The 18,930-nt window shown below is 45.5% G+C and overlaps 1 protein-coding gene across 2 annotated transcripts in view; it reads left to right on the top strand.

The window, feature by feature from the left end:
- ASTN1 (astrotactin 1) overlaps positions 1-18,930 on the top strand; it is a 290,796-nt gene that overhangs the window by 148,825 nt on the left and 123,041 nt on the right. For both annotated transcript variants that reach the window (XM_040636245.1, XM_040636244.1), the window contains exon 8: positions 5,535-5,619. In XM_040636245.1, the coding sequence (XP_040492179.1) occupies positions 5,535-5,619 (85 nt within the window). The remainder of the gene's footprint in view (positions 1-5,534; positions 5,620-18,930) is intronic.

The raw sequence follows: 18,930 nt of genomic DNA, 5'->3' as shown, positions 1-18,930 counted from the left end.
AGCCCTCCTCTGCTAGTGGCTTCCCAGTATCTGTGACAATGACCGAATATCCAACTGGAAGACCAGGAGGGAGACTGCAGAGAGGAACCCAGATGCCACACCAGAGAGCTAAGGTGCAACATCTTCATTTGGGGGGAGCAGCTGAGAAATGCTGCTGCAGAGACTTTTATTTTCATTAATGCTGGAAATGGAAGCCCTCCCCCTTCCCACCCTGCTTCTTCCCGCACATGGGATGATGTGGTCAACCCACATGCTCGTCAGTGAGAAACTTTATCGCCTCCCACACTCCATCCTAGAGCCTTTCTCCAAAGAGCTGAGTGTGGGAATTGGCTGCAAGTCAAGCCGACGTTATTTTTGCAACCCTCCAGCTAACTCACTTGGAAATGTCATAGTGTTGGGACATGTGCTTTCCCAGCCATGCTGAGGGGTCTGCCCATATGGAGATCCGGAACTGTGCAAGTGCACGTGTGTACTTCTTCACATACACGCTGCACAAACACACAAACACACACGCTCCGTCACTGCAAAGGAGCATCCTCTGGGGCCTGGAGCTCTCCTTAGGCAACCTTCCAGAGGGTTCCAGAGTTAAGCGTGTTTTTACTCATCACCTGCACAGTGGTCCTGAATAGCAGCTGTGGTAGGCAGAATACTGGGCCCCCCAAGATGTTCTCCTCCTCATCCCCAGAACCTGTGAATGAGTTACGTTACATGGCGAAGGTGAATTAAGGTTGCTAAACAACTGGCTTTAAAATGAGGAGAGTAGGGCGCCTGGGGGGCTCAGTCGGTGAACTCTTGGTTTTGGCGTCTGACTCTGGGTTTTGGCTCAGGTCATGCTCTCAGGGTTGTGAGATCGAGCCCTGAGTTGGGCTCCCTGCTCAGTGGAGAGTCTGCTTGAAATTCTCTCCCTCTGCCCCTCCCCCCTGCTCACTCTAGTGCACTCTCCCCCCCCTTTCAAATAAATAAACAAACAAATCTTTTAAAAAAAATAAAATGAGGAGAGTATCTTGGATCAACCAGGTGGGCCCACTTAAAAGTGGAAGAGGGAGGCAGAAGAAGAGACCAGATCCTACGACACGAACGTGAGAAGGACCCCACCAGCCACTGCCGGCTTTGAAGTAGAGGAGGGGGGCACGGCGTAAGGAATGGGGGTGGCCTCCAGAAGGCGGAAAAGGCGAGGAAGCAGATTCTCCTCATGAGAAGGAACGTAGCCCTACGGACCCCTTGTGTTTAGCCCCGTGAGACTTAGTCAGACTTCTGACCTACAGAGCTGTAAGATAATAAATTAGTGCTGTTTCAACCACTATGTTTGTGATCATTGTCATGGCACCTGTAGAAACAGCAGGAAGAAAAGGACAGAGAAAGGACAAGCATCGTTACGCTCCTCTGTAGCTCCCCAGCCCCGCTTACAGAGGTGGCCCCCTAGACCATGCAAAGATGTGTCAGGCGTCGACAGAAGAGCTGGCGCTCGATGGAGCTTGTTGGTCTGTTTTCCGTTGCAGATTCCTGTCTACATTCTAGCAACAAACTATCTGGAGGGGATGTAACGTACCTGGAACTGGGAGCCCAGTGCCTGGAAGTTCTTGGCCAACGCACACTGACATTCTTCCCCAGATCCTCCCAGGTTTATGACCTGGGTGTGTCTCTGGTTCCAGTGGGCTGACAGCAGACCACTGAGGTTGAATGGCATAGTGCCCTGGCTGGATCCAGCCAGAGGTTGACTTTTCCTGTGCCTTCTAAGCGTTTTTCTTACCGTTGTCTGTTTGCTCCCTTGCTTGGCTTTTGAGGGAACCACAGCCTAACTGCTATCCTTAGCGTTTCTCACCCCTCCAGGCCCGGGCTGTGTTCAGCCGGTTGGGCAACTGCGGGGGCTGCACACACCTGCTTGATCTCACAGCCCCCGTCAGCCCTGGCCACAGACCCTCACTGCCCTTTTCAAGATATGTAGCTTTTATGGGTCTGCAAGGAGCACAGTCTCCCAAGCTAAATCAAATTTTAATTGCCATCCAAGATTGCCATCCACAGAAATTCCTTCTACCCCAGATCTTTCTAGAAGCTAGTCCTAACTACAAAGAAATATGTAAAATCTGGCAAGGGGTATTGGACCACTTTTCCAGACTCAGTGTAGCCCTCCTCCCCTTTCCTCGGTCTGAACCACTGCCTCTCTCTCTCTCGAGCCCAATTTGGCAGGGTAGAACAGCTCCCATTTTGTTCCTGCCACGTGGATTGCCCACTCTTTCCAAACTCCCTTTTGCGGCTCAATTAAAACACCTTCCTTCAGGACGTACTTTGGCGTATTTCCCTCTGTCTGCCCTCCCAGAGTCATGCAGGGCTGTTTGACTCTGGGCCTGCCTCTTGCCTGATGTCTCCACAGGGAAGGAGGCCGGGCAGTTAGATATTACCCAAGTCCAGATGTCTTCCAGAGGGAGGTCATCACCCAATTCCATTTAATAAAAGCCAACAGCAACCTGAAGGATAGGTGACTCGGGGCTTTTGGCCCCGTCAAGTCCAGCCCAGTCATGTCTGAGGAGCCCTAGCTTCAAGGTCTTTCGTTAATCCTTTGATGAGATTTGCACCTCAGTCCTTCACCTGTAGAATGGGCAATGAGGGAAGGCACAGGCGCCATACAAGTTCCTTCAAGGCATGTGACCTCAGGGTACCAAGCACAAATCAAGGGTAGCCATTTCCTCGCCCTCCCTGGATCACCTCTTGGTGGGCTTCTGCTCTCTGGTAGTGTGGTTGCCCGTGAGTGTCTCCTGCAGGGCACACTCCCTCCCGGTTGGGCACTTCTCCGTGGCCGTGACACGTCTCTCCATTGGATTCCTGCAAACACCGCCACCGAGTCGGCACGTCATGTGTTCCCCGCCATCTGTCACAGCAGATGCAGAGACTGTAACACTTCTAGCTTAGGAGGGCATCCAACACCCTTGTGGGGTCTTTAAAATTCACAGCTAACAGTCGGAGCTTGTGCTTGCACGAAACCCCTCTTAAAGTCAAGATTTAGCATTTGGTTGCCATAGCAACTTCCCTCATCAAGTCAAAACTCCTTTCCGTGTAGATGGCCAAACTGGTTTTGAGGAGGAATGCAGAAGGGGGACGTTTGGTGGGTTCCGGAAATGAGGATCATTTGAGACGCAGATTTTGGATATCCTCAAACTCTAGCCTGATATGTTTGAAAATGTCTCTGTTGCTCTGACTTTGGGCTGCACATGACATTATATGGAGGAAAGCTTTCTCTGTTGTCGGTGGTGTCCCCACATAGTCATGAGTGATGAAACCGCATAAGGAGATAATGACTTTGAAGGCAATTTGAGAAAGGTAAATGTGCTCTACAAATGGTGCATATTGCCATCATTAGGAAAATCAGGCTCTGCTTGAACTCTGAGTTGTTAGTGCATTTATTTTTACATGTTTTGTGGTAACTAGATATCAAATGTGGAAGGACTTCCTTTCCTGTCAGTCCGCATTTCTAGGGCAAGGCCTCCAGCCAAGACCCTCTGAGAGTCGGAGTGATGGCTCTGACAACCTCTTGAGGTTACTTCCTGTTTTTTAACGTCACACCCAGGCCTGATGTCCACGAGGACAATCAGGAGATGATCTTCTGAAGGGGGAAGCATGTCTGTGCCCTAGACCCCTTTAGTTGCCCTCGATCTCTCTGTCTTGAGAATGATGGTAGTGGTGTTAACTATAAACGTAGGGCAAAATTTTAAGTTAATTAATGAATTTTCCATTACACATTATGTATACAATCCCTACTCGTGCAGAAAAATGAAACTTGTTCCTGCCCTTGTGTAGCTTATAGTCTTGAGCCCCTGCTTTCCTTGAACTTGGTAAACAGGCGGCCTGGCTCCTTGGTGATTTTCTTCTTTTATGAGCCTCTGGTACTTGCCTTCTTTATCTTTCCTTTTCCCAAAGAAACAGCCTTCATCTGAAAGCTTAATTATCACCTATCTAATTTCAAGCTTCCTTTTCCTATGTTCCGCCCCTAGCTCCCTGACCGTTCCTAGCTACAGCTCAGCACCCCTGGAGCCCGTGGATTTGAGCCTGTTGCGAATCTAGCTCATGTGAAGCCTGAGTGTCCCATACAGGAGACAGAGGACTGACCTCATACTCTGTGTACAGCCCCCACAAACTAAGAAGCTGCTAAGCACCTTGAGCTAAGCAGGTGTTGGGGGGAAGAAAATGAGCATTATCTGGTAGTGGGGTCCTGAGGGGGAGTAGCTTAGAGGTCCATCTTGAAAGGAATGGTTAAGCTTAGATCCTAACAAAAAACTCATTGCTTTAGAACCTACCCACTCCCTTCCCTCATAACTGTGGGGCCACTTTGCTTCATTTTTATTGGTTTTTGTCTTTGAAAAGAGAAAACAGCACTCAAAGCTATTATTCTATGTGTATCCTTTTTTAAGTGTCTCTTGCTAGAAAGATGAACAAACTGCATGCCCCTGGTCTCCTGAGGGCAAGCCACTTTTGTTACGTACAGATTATAGGAAGTCACGCCCTGTTCTTTACCTACGAACTAACCAGCCAGTGAAAGAGTGGGACTGGTCTCTGCAGTTTAGGGATATATAAATTACATAAGGAATTATTAATATAAGGGAACAGGAGCAATTTGTTTTCAAGATCAGTGGTAAGTCAGGCAATGCTTCTTAATTTTGGGGGGTCTTGAGTTTCCTTGTAAATCAGATGAATGTTATGGAATCCTGCCGTGGCAACATGAACATACACACATATACGGTTTTGCATACAATTCCAGAGGGGTTGTGAACCCCTTGGTATATTAATGGAGTAACTAGTGGTAATGAAGCATCGTACTATCCTAAACAAATAGAGAATTGTGGATGGTCCTTCTGTTTAACAGCTCCAAAATCATTAGCCATTTTCATTAAAAAAAAAACAAAAACACAGAATTCCTCTAAAACCGTAACGGATATAAGTGGCCTCCTCTAAGCATGTAGTTGCTCTGTGGGCTAACAGCATGGCATGGTGGGAATAAAGGTCCGGAGTCAGAGAGTCATAGATTCAAATGTTAACTGCCGTTTATAAATTGTCCCCAGATCTCTTCATTTTTCCGAGCCTCAGTTTCCTCTATCAGCATAGCATAGCTGATAATACCTACTTTTCAAGTTTCTTAGAAATATTTGATGAAATAAGTCACTTAGGAGCTCTTTAAACATTCATTGATCACCTAATATGCGCCTTGCAGGAGACTAGGCACTGCGCAAATAAGGATGAAAAAGTCCTTTTGCTCAAAGACTTCCCGGTGTTTGCTTTTACAGAGCACGTACAGTAGGTTCTTTGTAAATGTTCGGTTTCTCCACTAGTGAAAATTAGCACGTAGTAGAAGATGGAGAGATTGAGGGTGTGTTCATTCACGTGGGCGGTAGAGACGGGGATGTGTGACATAATGGGATTTATCATTTCATCCACACCACTATTAGAGTCGGAGTTTAATCTGATCATTTCATTTCATATTCATTTTCTCAAACAGACATGTTAATCAATTGCTTCATGTTTCTTCTTCCTACCCTGCTTCTAAGGGGAATGCCTCTGCTACGAAGGTTACATGAAGGATCCGGTACACAAGCACCTTTGCATTCGGAATGAATGGGGCACAAACCAGGGGTAAGTGCAGGGAATGGCAAGTGAGCCACTTCCCAGATGTCACCCTTCTTCGTGCAGAAGAGACGCGGAGCAGTTGCGTGCAGGGAACGGAGCTAAAGGCTGGTTATATTCTGAATCGCGAATGGGTAAAAATGTCATCGTGCATTTCCATATTTATACCATTCCAGTGACGTCCGTGTCATCTTTTTCTCCATTTACGAGTTCAGAGATGCTGCCTCTGACTCGCAGCCCCACAGCCTCCAGCTGGGATCTGAAAATCAAGCTGTCCCTGTCTTCTTTTTCATTCCACCGCCAGCCACCAGGATTCCACAGGCAGAACTTAGCTGAGGATTTTGTTGGAGACGCACGAAGCCACCTAGACTCCCGTGTGGCTCACCCAGAGCTTGAGGGGCTCTGAGAGACGGACATGAGGAGAAACGTGCTTCCCCCACCACCGTCAGCCAGGGTGACATGCGGGAGTGCTCCATACTGAGTCAGGGTACTTCTGCCAGATCCCCAGTCACCCTTTCCCTCTGAGACCTTTGCTTTCCCCCAAGCACACATGACTGGGATGAGAGTTCCCTTGTCTTGCCTTTTTCTTTTAATTTTTTTACATTTAAAAAAAGTTATTGTGATAAAATCTACATCACATAAAATTGACCATTTTAATCATTTTGAAGTGCACCGTTCAGTGGCATGAAGATCATTCACATTGCCAGGCAGCCATCAGCCCTGTGCATCTTCCTTTGCTTTTTATTTTTTTATTTTTTATTTTATTTTTTTAATAATAATTTTTTATTATGTTATGTTAGTCACCATACAATATATCCTTTGTTTTTGATGTAGTGTTCCATGATTCATTGTTTGTTTATTAACACCCAGTGCACCATGCAATATGTGCCGTCCTTAATACCCATCACCGGCCTATCCCAATCCCCCACCCCCTCCCCTCTAAAGCCCTCAGTTTAGAGGCATCTTTCTACTCTGTTTTGGGTGCTGAAAGCTGCTTTCTGCATTGGCTTGCTCATGGAGCAGGGTGGGAAGAGAATGGGATCAATAAACACTAACTAATAATAGCAGTTGATGGAACAGGGAACACTAGAAAGAAATCAAGGCACAAGCCACCTGAGAGCGATTGCTTTTGTGCAGGTTGGAAATGTGTTTGCAGCCTGACAAGGTGGGAAAAAGGCACCACCATCATTTCATACATTGGCATGGAGGACTCTTATCCCCGAGGTAGGATTCTGATGAGACTGAGCCTAGAATAGGGAGTGTAGTTCTGGACTCTCAAAGCAATAAATATGGAGACAAATGGGTGAGAGTTTGGAGAAGAGCAATAAAAATGATTGAAGAGCCCAAGGGAGTGATTTATGGTGAAGGATAGAAGGACTCAACTCGGAGAACTGGCCAGCTGATGACTAAGTCAAGGCATGATAGATGCCCATCGACGTTAGAAGAGGGCAAATGTTCTGGAACGGGTTGAGGTTGAGGAATAAGGACAAGAGAGAATGAAGTTAGGGGAAGGAAATCTGAGTCACAGGTCAGAAAACTTGAGGAAGTCAAAATGCCATGAAATTTTTCTGTTGGTGAAAATGAAGGATTGCTCTGTTTCCATTGAACTTGAGATCCTATCAGAGAGGCAGTACCCCGGATTTGGAGGACGGTGTTTGTAGAAGGGTATAAATACACATGAGGTGGCGTGCTGTTGAAAGATGGGTGGGGAGGACCGAGGACTTGGCTAATAGATGTCAGGTGGACTATGAATACAGAGTGCTGTTTGCTATTTAGAGTCACCTTAGTCCCCTCACTCTCCGTCCCCTGAAATGTTTGCATCACGGATGGGGAGCCAGGATTTTAGCTTGCATGATGGCCGAGCATCTGGGTTGGTGATGATTCTTACTGAGTAGAACGTTGCGAAGGGTGATGGATAACCAGCTCTCTATCTCTTAGCCTGCAAACTTGCCGCTGAAGAAAACAACGGCAAAATATCATTTCGCTTTTTGCCCTGAATGATCCAGGCTGGCCTTCTGCAGTGATTGGATTTGGTGGCTAATCGCTCAAGCCTCCACATCCCTCGCCTTGCAGACAGATCATGTGAGGACGGGCCTGGCTTCAATCAGTAATCGCACAAGGGTTCGTCATCCCCTCCGGCTGCGTGGTACAGGCAGTCTTGGGATGTAGACAAGAGCCTCTGGGGACTTGGTGGAGGCCCCATGTTGGTGTCGTTTAAAATAAGACAGGCTAAAGCACCGAGTTGCAGACTGACAGGAACATTAGCCCCAGGAAACAGACAAGGAGGCCTAATCTGTCATTTCCATCTCTAATTTCCATTATTCTCTGATCATCACTGTCTGCGAGGTCTCGTTTTGGACACTAATAAAATAATGGAGCAACTGTTAGGAGGGGAAAAAAAAGTGACTATCTTGGGGATCATGGAACCAGGAGTGATAAGCAGCATGGGTTTATATGTATATAAAAAAACACCAGACAAAAGACTGCATTTTCCTCATAAAATGACAAGATAAATGAAAAGTGGAGGATGCCATACATCTTGATTTAAATGGGGGTTTGATGCCACGTTTCTCTAAATGATGCTTACAAAATTAATCGAAATTGATTTGAACGTGAAGTCTGTCACTTGAATTGAAACCGGCCTGACAGATTGCCAACTAATGATACGTATTGGGGTATTATGGAAAAATCGATGGCGGGCCTGATTTTCCTGAATATTTACTGTTCCAGAAGGTGAAGGGAAGCAGCATGTGTGGGTATTTATATTTTTCACCTAGTATCCTTGTACTGCGTACATAAAAATAGCTGAACATTCTTTTGAAGTACAACAAGCAAATCCCAGGCCAGTGATATTTAAAATGAATTCCCCTGTGAAAAATCTAGGTTAATGTATGAGGAGAAAAGTAGCAATAAGCATTCATGACTTTCAGACAAGGAAGAAAATTGATTAAGGACACTAATACAAAAAATTACACCTGCAACTTTACCCAGCCTCTGCCTGGCGCTCCAGTTTACCGAGACCTGCGTGTGCGTGCATGTGCGCCTTCGTGCACACGTGGGTGCTGCATCTGTGTACATGGCATGCGTGTGCGTGGTGTGTGCATATGTGTGTGAATGAGCTGGTTTGTTCATACAAATCCTCTCAGCCCCGTACACCATCATTTATGCTCTCATTCATTCATGTTTTCAGCAAATACTCACTCCATTACCTATTGTACCAGGATAAGCTAGATTGCTACTTATAAGAAGATGTGGTCTCTGTTCTGGAAGAACTAATAGTCTAGATAGATAATGGGCACATAACGAAAAAATGACAATGAATTCTAAAACCTATTAAAAGAAAGGTGTGAGCAAAGGTCTATGTGATTACAGTATAAGGGGTGACTTAGATGACATCTGAGAACCTAGAATGGGATGTCGTGGAGAAGTTAGATTTTCAACTGTTCTATTTAATGGCTGACAAAGGTAATTCTAAGCAAAGGGAACAGTATATGCCAAGGCCTGTAGACATAAGAAGCATGACTTCTCCGGGACTAGCAAATAAATAGCCCATTGTAGCTTAAGAGTGCAGTTTACAGAGACAGGAGAAGAGGCTGATAATGAAGACTAGCTCTTGAGGAGCTCTTGCTTTCTAAGGCTTTGGACACCAAACTTCCACGTAGGTGCCCCTAAAATTGTTAGCAGGAGGGAGAAGCTCCAAATTGTCTGTATATTTGGTGGGATAATCCCTCATTATATATGATCGTTCTGGGTCCTTCAAAATAAAATAAGGCGCTTGGGTGGCTTAGTCGGTTAAGCATCTGCCTTCAGCTCAGGTCATGATCCCAGGGTCCTGGGATCGAGTTCCCCATTGGGCTCCCTGCTCAGTGGGGAGTCTGCTTCTCCCTCTACCCTTCCCCTCTTCTCGTGATCTCTCCCTCTCTCTCATTCTGTCTCTCTCAAATAAATAAGTAAACTCTTTTTTAAAAAATTAGATAAATTAAAATAACCCTAAAAAGAAAACAAAAAAACAAAACAAACCCACTCAAAACCTCTTGAGACTATCTAAATTTGTATTTATCTGGATTCTGTAAGTAAAACATAATCCTAAAATTATTCTATAGATAAAAGTTTTTAAGACCAAACAGCAAAGAATGACAGAATCAGGGATCATATATGTAAGGCATGTGAGTCAAGGGGCTTGCAACCATTTTTTGGTGCCTCTGGTTCTGCCAAAAATGCCCATGTTGAGAAATGTGTGGGTGGAACTGGGAGGTGAAGCCAGTCACTGTAGTGCACCCAGGTGACAGGATCAGGTCACCAGTTGTAAAATTATTGAACTCATTACGCAAGAAGCTCCTATTCACTAAAAGTAAAAAAATAGCTTCAAAAAGATTAAAACAAAGTCATGGATGACAGATTTCTAATGAGTTATTAAAAGAACATGGGATGTTTGAGATTATATTTTTGGTCTTTGAGGCTGGCAACAAAATCAATCATTTCCTGCCACAGCATCCCTGGAGACACAGTTGTCCCACAGAGGACCTAGGATATAAAAGCGTCCTACCCCAGCATGGGGCTTTACCAGGTCTTCTGTCTAACCTGTCCTGAATTCACCAGAAATTCCTCAGCCTCCTGTCCCTCTGGTTTTATAGACACAGACTGGGACTATTAGGGAGTATATATCTAGTATTTGTTCACTAGGACAAGAAGTACAAATTGAAAATTCTCGCAGACAAGGAATGAAACCAATAAATGAGGGTGGAGGAGGCAAGAGAGATTGATTTACATGAACATATTAGAGGAGAAAAAACAAATTTATTTAGCTACTTTGGAGATTCATAAGAAAGGCTATCAGAAGTTTTTTGTTGTTGTTAAATTAAAAGTGTGCCCCAAAGGCTTCTAGCAACTATTTTTCAGAACACCACATCACATAAAATTCATGCATTTGAAGATTCCTTCTAAATAATAGTCTGATTTCTTATGCTGGCATCTCAGGTGCAGAAGGCAACACCAAGGAGATTTCCCACTAAAGGACTCTCACATATCACTAGATTTCAGTGCTGAACAGTGGTGATCAAGTGATAATTCATGAGACGGGAAGAGCTGGCTGTGGGAAACGAACAGGTGTTTCTCTACGGCTTTAGAAGCTGTTGTCAGGAATCAGAACCTTCTTTCACCGCCTACGCAGGAGGCAACACGTTTACCATGGTATCCCCAGATAAGTACACATGTGCGCATGTGCGTGCATGCGCACGCGCGCTTTTTCGCTCTTGCACACGGCCCACGCCGCCTTAATCTGTCCCTTCCATTGTGGCAGGTGCTTCCTGTTCTCTTCTATTTCTACCACTTCTCCCTGCTGTCCCCTCCCAAGAGTGACTGCTTGGGGATTCTAAATCCATATAAGGAGCAAATGTCCCACCCCACAGAATCCAGTTTCCTTTTTACGCCAAGAATGAGGACAGTGTCATGGTTGGCCTCAGTCCCTCTGTCATGCTCACAATACGGCCTTGATGGCGGTAGTTTTATTTGGGCATGCCTGAATGATGCCATTCGCAATATTTCCCTGGAGACAACTCTTATTACAATGACCAGAGCCCGGTGGAGAGGATGTGTCTGCCTCTGGGTTCTAGGTATGGAGGAGAAACCAGACTCACCAGAGTACTCAAAAGGAATCCCAAACCCGTCCTCACCTCCTGGCCGTCTACAACCCAGCAAAGCCCTCCTTTCAGCTCTCTGACAATCACAGAGCAGATGTCCAGCCACTGGAGGGCAGTGACTGCAATGCCAGGGTGCATCTCAGATCTCAAGTCTGGGTCTTGGGCAGTGTTTGGCTTTCTTTGACTTGCCTGAAGTCTCTTCAGAAATGACTCAGCTGGAGTCAGACAGTCCTGGGTGACATATGACATTTCCAGACTTCTCTCTGTCCATTTCTAGCTCATCGTCTGGTTTTTATTTTCCCACCCACGTGTCACTGGTTTCTGTGTCACCGATGCCCCAGTCACCTTCCCCCAACCCCTCAGACAAGATTTGCAGGCCAGCCTGGCACTGTTCTTTTTATCTCTGGGTGCCCTCCCCCCTGCCCTCCAGCCCTGTCTGTATTGTCTGTGCCAGCGCCTGTCATTGCCATGCCATGCACAAATGGGATTATCTTCCCATTAGCTCTCTTTTTGTTCTCCTTTTCTGTTTCTGTGTGTGTGTGCGCGTGTGTCACTCTTTCTAATTACTCCTAACTTAGTCCCGTATTCCTAACCAGGGTTCCCCGTGTATTTATTTGGCCCCTTATTTCTCATTCTTCTTTTCTCTCCTCCTTGTTTCTTTGCTTCCATTTCCTCCTCTTCCCCCAGGAGTCAGTGGCAACGTGGCTGTCCTTTCTCCCGCCCATTTCAATGTCAGATCGGCATCTTAGCTCTTAGAATTAAGCCTCCAGTTCCTAGTACTCTCTCTCTTTAGAAGTCCAGTTGTAAGCTGATTCTGGACAAAATATTGTCCTGTGGAAGAAGAACTGACCCCTCCCCGGATAAGCAAGCAAGAACCGAGCGGTCCAACATGGATCTCCACCCACCAGGACCTCCTCAGACAGGTGTAATGGGATCAGGTCCCCCACTTGGCTTGGGAAACTCTGCACCTCGTCCTCAGGGATTTTCTCAAGTGAAAGCATGTTGACTTGACCCATTGTCACAAAAGGCGTGTGGTCAATCAGCTGAATACAGTGATAGACCTTGTACATTGCAGATAGACATCTGGCTAGGGGAGCAGCTAAGGGCTGAAACCTAGCCCGTGCTCGCCAAGGCAAGCAAACCCTGAGACAAAGGATATGTTTGTCCAGATGGGCACCTTTTTCTAATTTGCACGGAGGCACTTAATGAGCTGTGCTGACCCTGACTGTGGTCATTTGAGGTGGTGCCCTTTGCTCCCCTCTTAGAGGCAATTGTAACCTTCTTGGTTACTCGAGAAGATACCAGAGCAAAATCTGCCATTAATAATTGACTCCCTGATGCCTGTGCATGGAGCAGATACTTAAGAATCATCTAGGGAGCTTATTTAAAATATAGATTTCTGATTTCTACCTCCAGAAATTTTAATTTCATGGGTCTGGGAGAGGGTCCAGATTCTGTACCTACAAAATGTTCCCCCGATGATTTTGAAGCATAGCCAGACTTAAGAACCCTTCCCGAGCTGGACGCAGAGTCTCGACCCCTCAGGAGGGCACCCTCTTACCACCCTCCTCTGCAATGAAAATAGGAATGGGTTTGTAGACTGTGGCTGAGTGCATCCTATAGGATCCTTGCATTTTACTGATTAGGAAATTCTGGGCCAGAGAGGTGAAGAAACTTGCTTAAGGTCACAGAGCAGGGGGCCAAGCTTGACAGTGACGGGTGGGTATTGGAGCTCAATCAGTCAGGTAAATACAGGTTTCAAAGAGAGTGCAGTGGGAAGAGCATGGAACACTCTAGAAGTCAGTTACCAGCTGTAGATGAGGGGTTGATGTTCTGTGGTCCCCACCTGCTTCTCTGCATCCTCCTCCCCCTGGGACCGAAGGGCCTCCTCATCCCACCCTTCCTAAATGACAAGCGTCTGCAGTCCCCCTCCTGTACTGCCTACCCCCTGGAGGAGGGTGAAGCTGCCACAGTGTTCTGACTAGTCCAGTCACGGCACCAAGAGACTTATTTTAAACAGTGCCGGAGGCGGGAACACTCATATTTCCTCCAACATGACCACCAGGGTGAAAAAAAAATCAACCTCAATTTACCCTCCCATCTGCTCAAGAATGGAAGATAAATTGTTTCAATTTTATAGAAATGAATGTTTTATGTCTTGCCCATGCTTTCCAGATAGTGTCCTGAATTTATATATTCTACTGAATGCATGGATATTTTCCACTAGGAATGCTCACTGGACCTTCAGCTTCCTTGGGTTTCGGTCTAAGAATACCAGGTTTGAGAGTACTGTCATTTTTCCCGGCTTTGGAGATCTTGGCTATTTATCTTTTTTTTTTTTTTCTCTTTAGAATAAATAGAAAAAAAAAAAATCCACTCATTATCCCATGCTCAGAGAAAACTACCATTACCGTTTTGGCACATTTCCTCCCAATTTCTTTTGCAATGCATCAGAAATTTTGCTTCCCCCTGCTCCCCTCAATTCTGTATGTATTTTTGTTCTCTTTCATAATTTAACAATAAGTGTATATTACTTTTATAATCACAAAATTTGGAGGCAAAAGATAAGGAAGGAAGCTTTAAAAGTATCTTTGTGGTACATTCTCCAAACTTTTGCCCTGGGAAAGTTATTCTTAATGTTTCACTAAACCCCCAATTTTAACCTGATTTGGGGGGAAAAAAGAAAGTGGTTCGGGATCTAGCATTCAGGTCAAACTCCAATAAGATGTCTCTGTAAGTCTGGGGAGCAAAGGGCTGGATGAACCGTAAGCAGGGACCCTCACATTCAGCACAGTGTTTAGTGCTGTAACTTCAATGTCACTGAGGACTTTGAGCGACCCCTCATATAATGCTGATTAATAGCTGTCATTTATTAAGTATGTAATGCTGGACTCAGTCTTTTGTTTTTTTTAAATATCACTAATCTTGATAAAAATCCTACAAACTGGTTAAGAGGTAAGTAGTTAGTAGTGTTTATTCTACCTACGATTTCTGTGAAAACAATTTAATATTTAAAAAATTTTTTTAAAGATTTTATTTATTTATTTGACACACACAGAGAAAGAGCACAGCGGGGGGGCAGCAGAGGGAGAGGGAGAAGCAGGCTCCTTGCTGAGCAGGACCCTGAGATCATGACCTGAGCTGAAGGCAGATGCTTAATGACTAAGCCACCCAGGTGCCCCTGTGAAAACAATTTTAGTAAAAATAATCTTAGGGTGTAGCCTTCCTAGATTATTTTGGATTCTTGTTCAAACATTCATGCTGTAATTGTCTTTTTGTAATTTTAACTTCATATAATTTCGGAAATTGGAGAGCAAACTTTTTGTCACTACACATTTGTTTTTTACTTTATTTTTTTCCTTTTAATAGAAGGAATGTATATAATTTGTAGACAATCTAGGGAAAACACACACACACACAGAGCAGTAAAAAGAAGAAAATCTAAGCCACCTGAAGTACCATTCCCTGGAGGGAGCTCATTCTGACCTTTTGTTCTGTTTGTTTAAATATAATCCTTTTTTAATAAAACTCACATCATATTGTTATAGCTCTTGCTCTGTTTTATACACACACACACACATACACACACACACACGTATACATATGTATGTATCATGAGAATGATGCCTATTATTTGAGGCTCAGTAGTATGATGACCAGAGTCACAGAGTTGTGAATAGAACTTGTTCTTGTTGCCTGATGCCAACATCTAGGCTCTTATTTAAACCATGATGTAGCTCGACAATTGGGATAGTACTTTCCCTCCTTACAGTCTCCTTTCCGCCAAGCTTATTAATCTTCCCATGAGGTTGTCCACACCAAGAGTAGCATTGTTCCTAGTAAAGGTTGCCCTTTGAATAAGACCCTTGGATTAGGAGGATCCCAAATTTCAATTGTGCAGGACCTTGGACAGCTGCTCAAAGCCCCAGTTGCCTCCTAGCCTAATTACTCTTTAGTGGATCCCTCACTTCCAAGAGGATTAATGCTCACCTGCTCACATTTTTATCTATATAGGGGGCAGCGGAGCACTGTGGGAAGAGCGTATTGCTGGACTGAGATTTGGTCTCAAATCTCACTTCTTCTATTTAAAAGCACTGTATTTTGAGCTGACTTCATAACTTTTTTGAGCCTCAATTTCCTCATCAGTAAAATTAAGAATAATAGTATCTACTTCATAGAGTTTATAAGGTTTATGAGGAAAACATAACTAAAATATGTTGTACTCAATAATGTTAAATAAAATATGTAAGCTTTCAATAAGTGATGGCATTGAGTTTTGCACTGGACATGGCCTCATGTATGTTCTTTGAACTGCCACTAAATGATGTGATCTTAATATCCGCTTCGCAGGTTGGGTTTAGAATAACCTACCAAGGGATGCCTGGGTGGCTCAGTTGGTTAAGCGTCTGCCTTTAGCTCAGGTCATGATCCTAGGGTCTTGGGGTCGAGCCCTGCATTGGGCTCGCCACTCAGCGGGAAGCCTGCTTCTCCCTCTCCCTCTGCCTGCGGCTCCCCCTGCTTGTGCTCTCTTTCTTTGTGTGTGTCAAATAAATAAATAAAATCTTAAAAAAAAAAAAATAACCTACTGCTAGAATGGAAATTTCACTAGGGCACAAATAATGCCTTGTATTTCATTACATCATCACATCCTAACACACTATATCTGTTACCTCACTTAAATAATAATGGGTTATATTCATTGAGTGCTTTCTATGTGAAGGCATTATTTTTAATGCTTGGTGAGTGTTCGTATCATTCCTTCCTCACATCATGCAGGTGAGGAAACCATGGCACGAAGGGTCCAATAACGTGCTTAAGAGCACATGGTAGGAATGAATGGCAGGAGATGGAATGACCCCAGCAGTCTGACCCTGTGTCCAGGCTTTCAGTGTGATGGATGAGGAAAAGTATGGCCACCATGTGGCCTCTCAGGATAAGGCCCTCCCAGCACTCAAGACCTCTGCATTTGTTTCCAGCCTGGTTGAACTCGCTTGCCTCCTGACCATACTTACTTTTTACTTGACACCCTCCCTACTTTTACTCAGGACACAGCTTCCTCTCCAGTTACTCCTTCCATTACCCTCCTAGTTAATTCTATCCATTCTCCAAGGCGCTGCCCAAATCCCTGATCCTCCATAAAATCTTCCCTCGTTCTCCAATTGGAAGACATCTCTTCCTCCTTCAGGGTGCCTTAGACCTTGTGGCAGTTGCCACATTGTGCCTAGTTATTTCTATCCCTGGGTAGGTCTCAACCCCTTGTAGACCGTATGACTTTTGGAGCAGGCGCTGAATTTTGAGTCTCATTCTCAAGTACACACTTCCTTGCATATGGTAGGTGCTCAATAAAAACGGAATAGCTACCGGTGAGATTGCAAGCATGAGAAATGGACTAACAGGAAAGCTATTTATGTTGGGGGACAGGAAGGAGGGAAGTTCCTGATACCACTCACAGCACATCACTTCCGCTGAGGACTTCCTCTGTGCCAAACACCCTATTCAATCTTCACAACAGTCCTATGAGGTCCAGTCCATTAAGAGCTTAAATACGTGAAGAACTGAGTCCATAGAACATATTGGTTAGGACTGTGCAACAGACCCCTTGAGTCCCAACCCCTTTCCGTTGGGCAAATTACCTAAGCTGTCTGTGATGTACCTTCCCCTCTTGTGAAATGGGAAGGATAATAATGGTACCTACCTCATAAGGTGCTGAGAGGTAAATGAGAATTCTGGAAAGTGAGAACATCTAACATGGAGGTCAGCATGAGACATCATGATACCTGCCAGGGGGACGGCTTTCAGGAGGGAGGTCTTGCTTCCATTATTTAAGATCTCTCCATTTTGACCACTGACCAGCAGTTCCTGCCCAGGCTAAGGGGGGGGGTTGTTTGTTGGCTTGGTTTGGTTTTAACTTTTTTTACCCTCTTTATCAGCATCAGAGCATCAAAAGCTTTGTCTCTCCCTTCCCCAAATTGCGTTTTCTAGCGGGCAGAGGGGAGTGCTGTTGGACATAGAAGCCTACACTCAAGCCTCTTCCTAATTACACTGCAGTCGGATTTTCCACGCAAGCCCCTAGTGTGGCAGGATGCCCTCTTTGAAGTCATTAGTCTTCACAGCAGGGAGCACACATCATCAAAGACTCTGTTTCCCAGCAACCCCCGCTGTGCCCTTGTGCACCAGAGGATTGCAGAGGGAGAGAGCAGAGCCTACAAGTGCATTAAGTCTGCTCCTCTCTCCTCTGGCCCTGAACCGTGATTCCTTTGAACTGAGGCCCAGGGAGAGGGCTGGTGATGCTATCGCAAAACCTTTCCCCATTCTTTCAGTTTCAACCAATTTAGCAATTAAACTTGCTAGGTCCAGGGATGCAGAATGTAGGACATGGTTAAGGTTCCAGTTGGTAATCTAAGGCACTGTGAGATGGCAGTTGGGAAGGGAGACAGTGGCTGTGAGCCTCCAGATATTGAAAATGTACCTGATAATGACTATGAGGAATCTGCGGTGAAGTTAAAATTCTGTGTGTGTGCGCGCGCGCACGTGAGAGACAGAGAGGGAGGGAGGGAGAGAGAGAGAGACTGAGAGACCCTCCACTTTGATCAGACAAACCTGGATTTTTATCTTGGCTTTACCTCTTACTTGTCTGTTTATTTCTGACTTTCAGTTTCTTGATCCCTTCGAAGTTCTGTGACTATTGTGAATGAAGGAACGTTTAACAAAAACGTCTACTTAGGCCTAGATTTTTGGTTTGGGCATGAACCTGGGTCTTATTTCAGCGCTGATGTCCAAGGACTCCGCCCAAACTCACCTGGCTTATCTTTGGATGATTGGTTGGTGGCACTCCATCATGGATTCTTGAGGGGTGGAGGGGAGTGTTGGAGTGTAGACCTCTGGGGGCCGCGGATGAGGGCTGCTCCAGTGGGCGTCGGCGGTGAGCATGTCCTCCTCCTCACCACAGTTATCGAACCGCTGGCCCGAGACAAGCGCTTTCTCCCTCACCTGTGTCCCACTATAGGCTTCTCACCTGGCAACCTGCTTCACGACTTGTCCTCAAATCCGTCCTCTCCAGCCACCCAAAGATCTACCCAGAGGAGCTATTCGTTTTGTACGCTGCCCCCAAACTCAACACTGAAACCTGTGGCCCTGCAGAATACATTTGGGCCTTCCTAAGGTGACCCGCAGGCTCTTGTTGACCTGGTTCCTGCCAACCCCGTCAGTCCTATCACCCCAGTCCTCCTCTGTGCGGATTGTTATGTTCCAATGACATTGATTCTGTTGGCCAGCCTGTGTGTGCACCGTGCTTACCATGTGTTTGGGCATTTGCCTGGGGGGGAGGGTGCTGCGCCTGGAGTGGCTTTTCCTACTCCCTTCCCTAGCCCACTCCCGAGCTTTTCTGGCTGTTCCCTACTTAGTGTTTAGGTAGCCCTCTCTGAGATATCTAACTGATGCCACCCAGCTTTTACAAAGGGGCCTTCCTCGGTGACCCTGGGACGCCTCATGCAATCTCTGCCGTTGCTTTCACACCATCGAATAATGATCTGATCGTTCTAATCATCTGTTCGCTACTCTGCCATGGCCCCTGCTCTTCCAGCTTGCAGGTTCCTCAAGTTCAGGCCCATGTCTTATTCATCATTGTAACCCTTTGGCATTTCCTGTCACATTCAAATTAAGCATCGAATACATGTTTGTT

Source organism: Ursus maritimus, unplaced genomic scaffold (genome assembly GCF_017311325.1).
Source record: "Ursus maritimus isolate PB19 unplaced genomic scaffold, ASM1731132v1 scaffold_2, whole genome shotgun sequence".
Lineage (NCBI taxonomy): Eukaryota > Metazoa > Chordata > Mammalia > Carnivora > Ursidae > Ursus > Ursus maritimus.
Note: the sequence above shows the minus strand (reverse complement) of the source record. Positions and strands in the feature narration are given on the sequence as shown.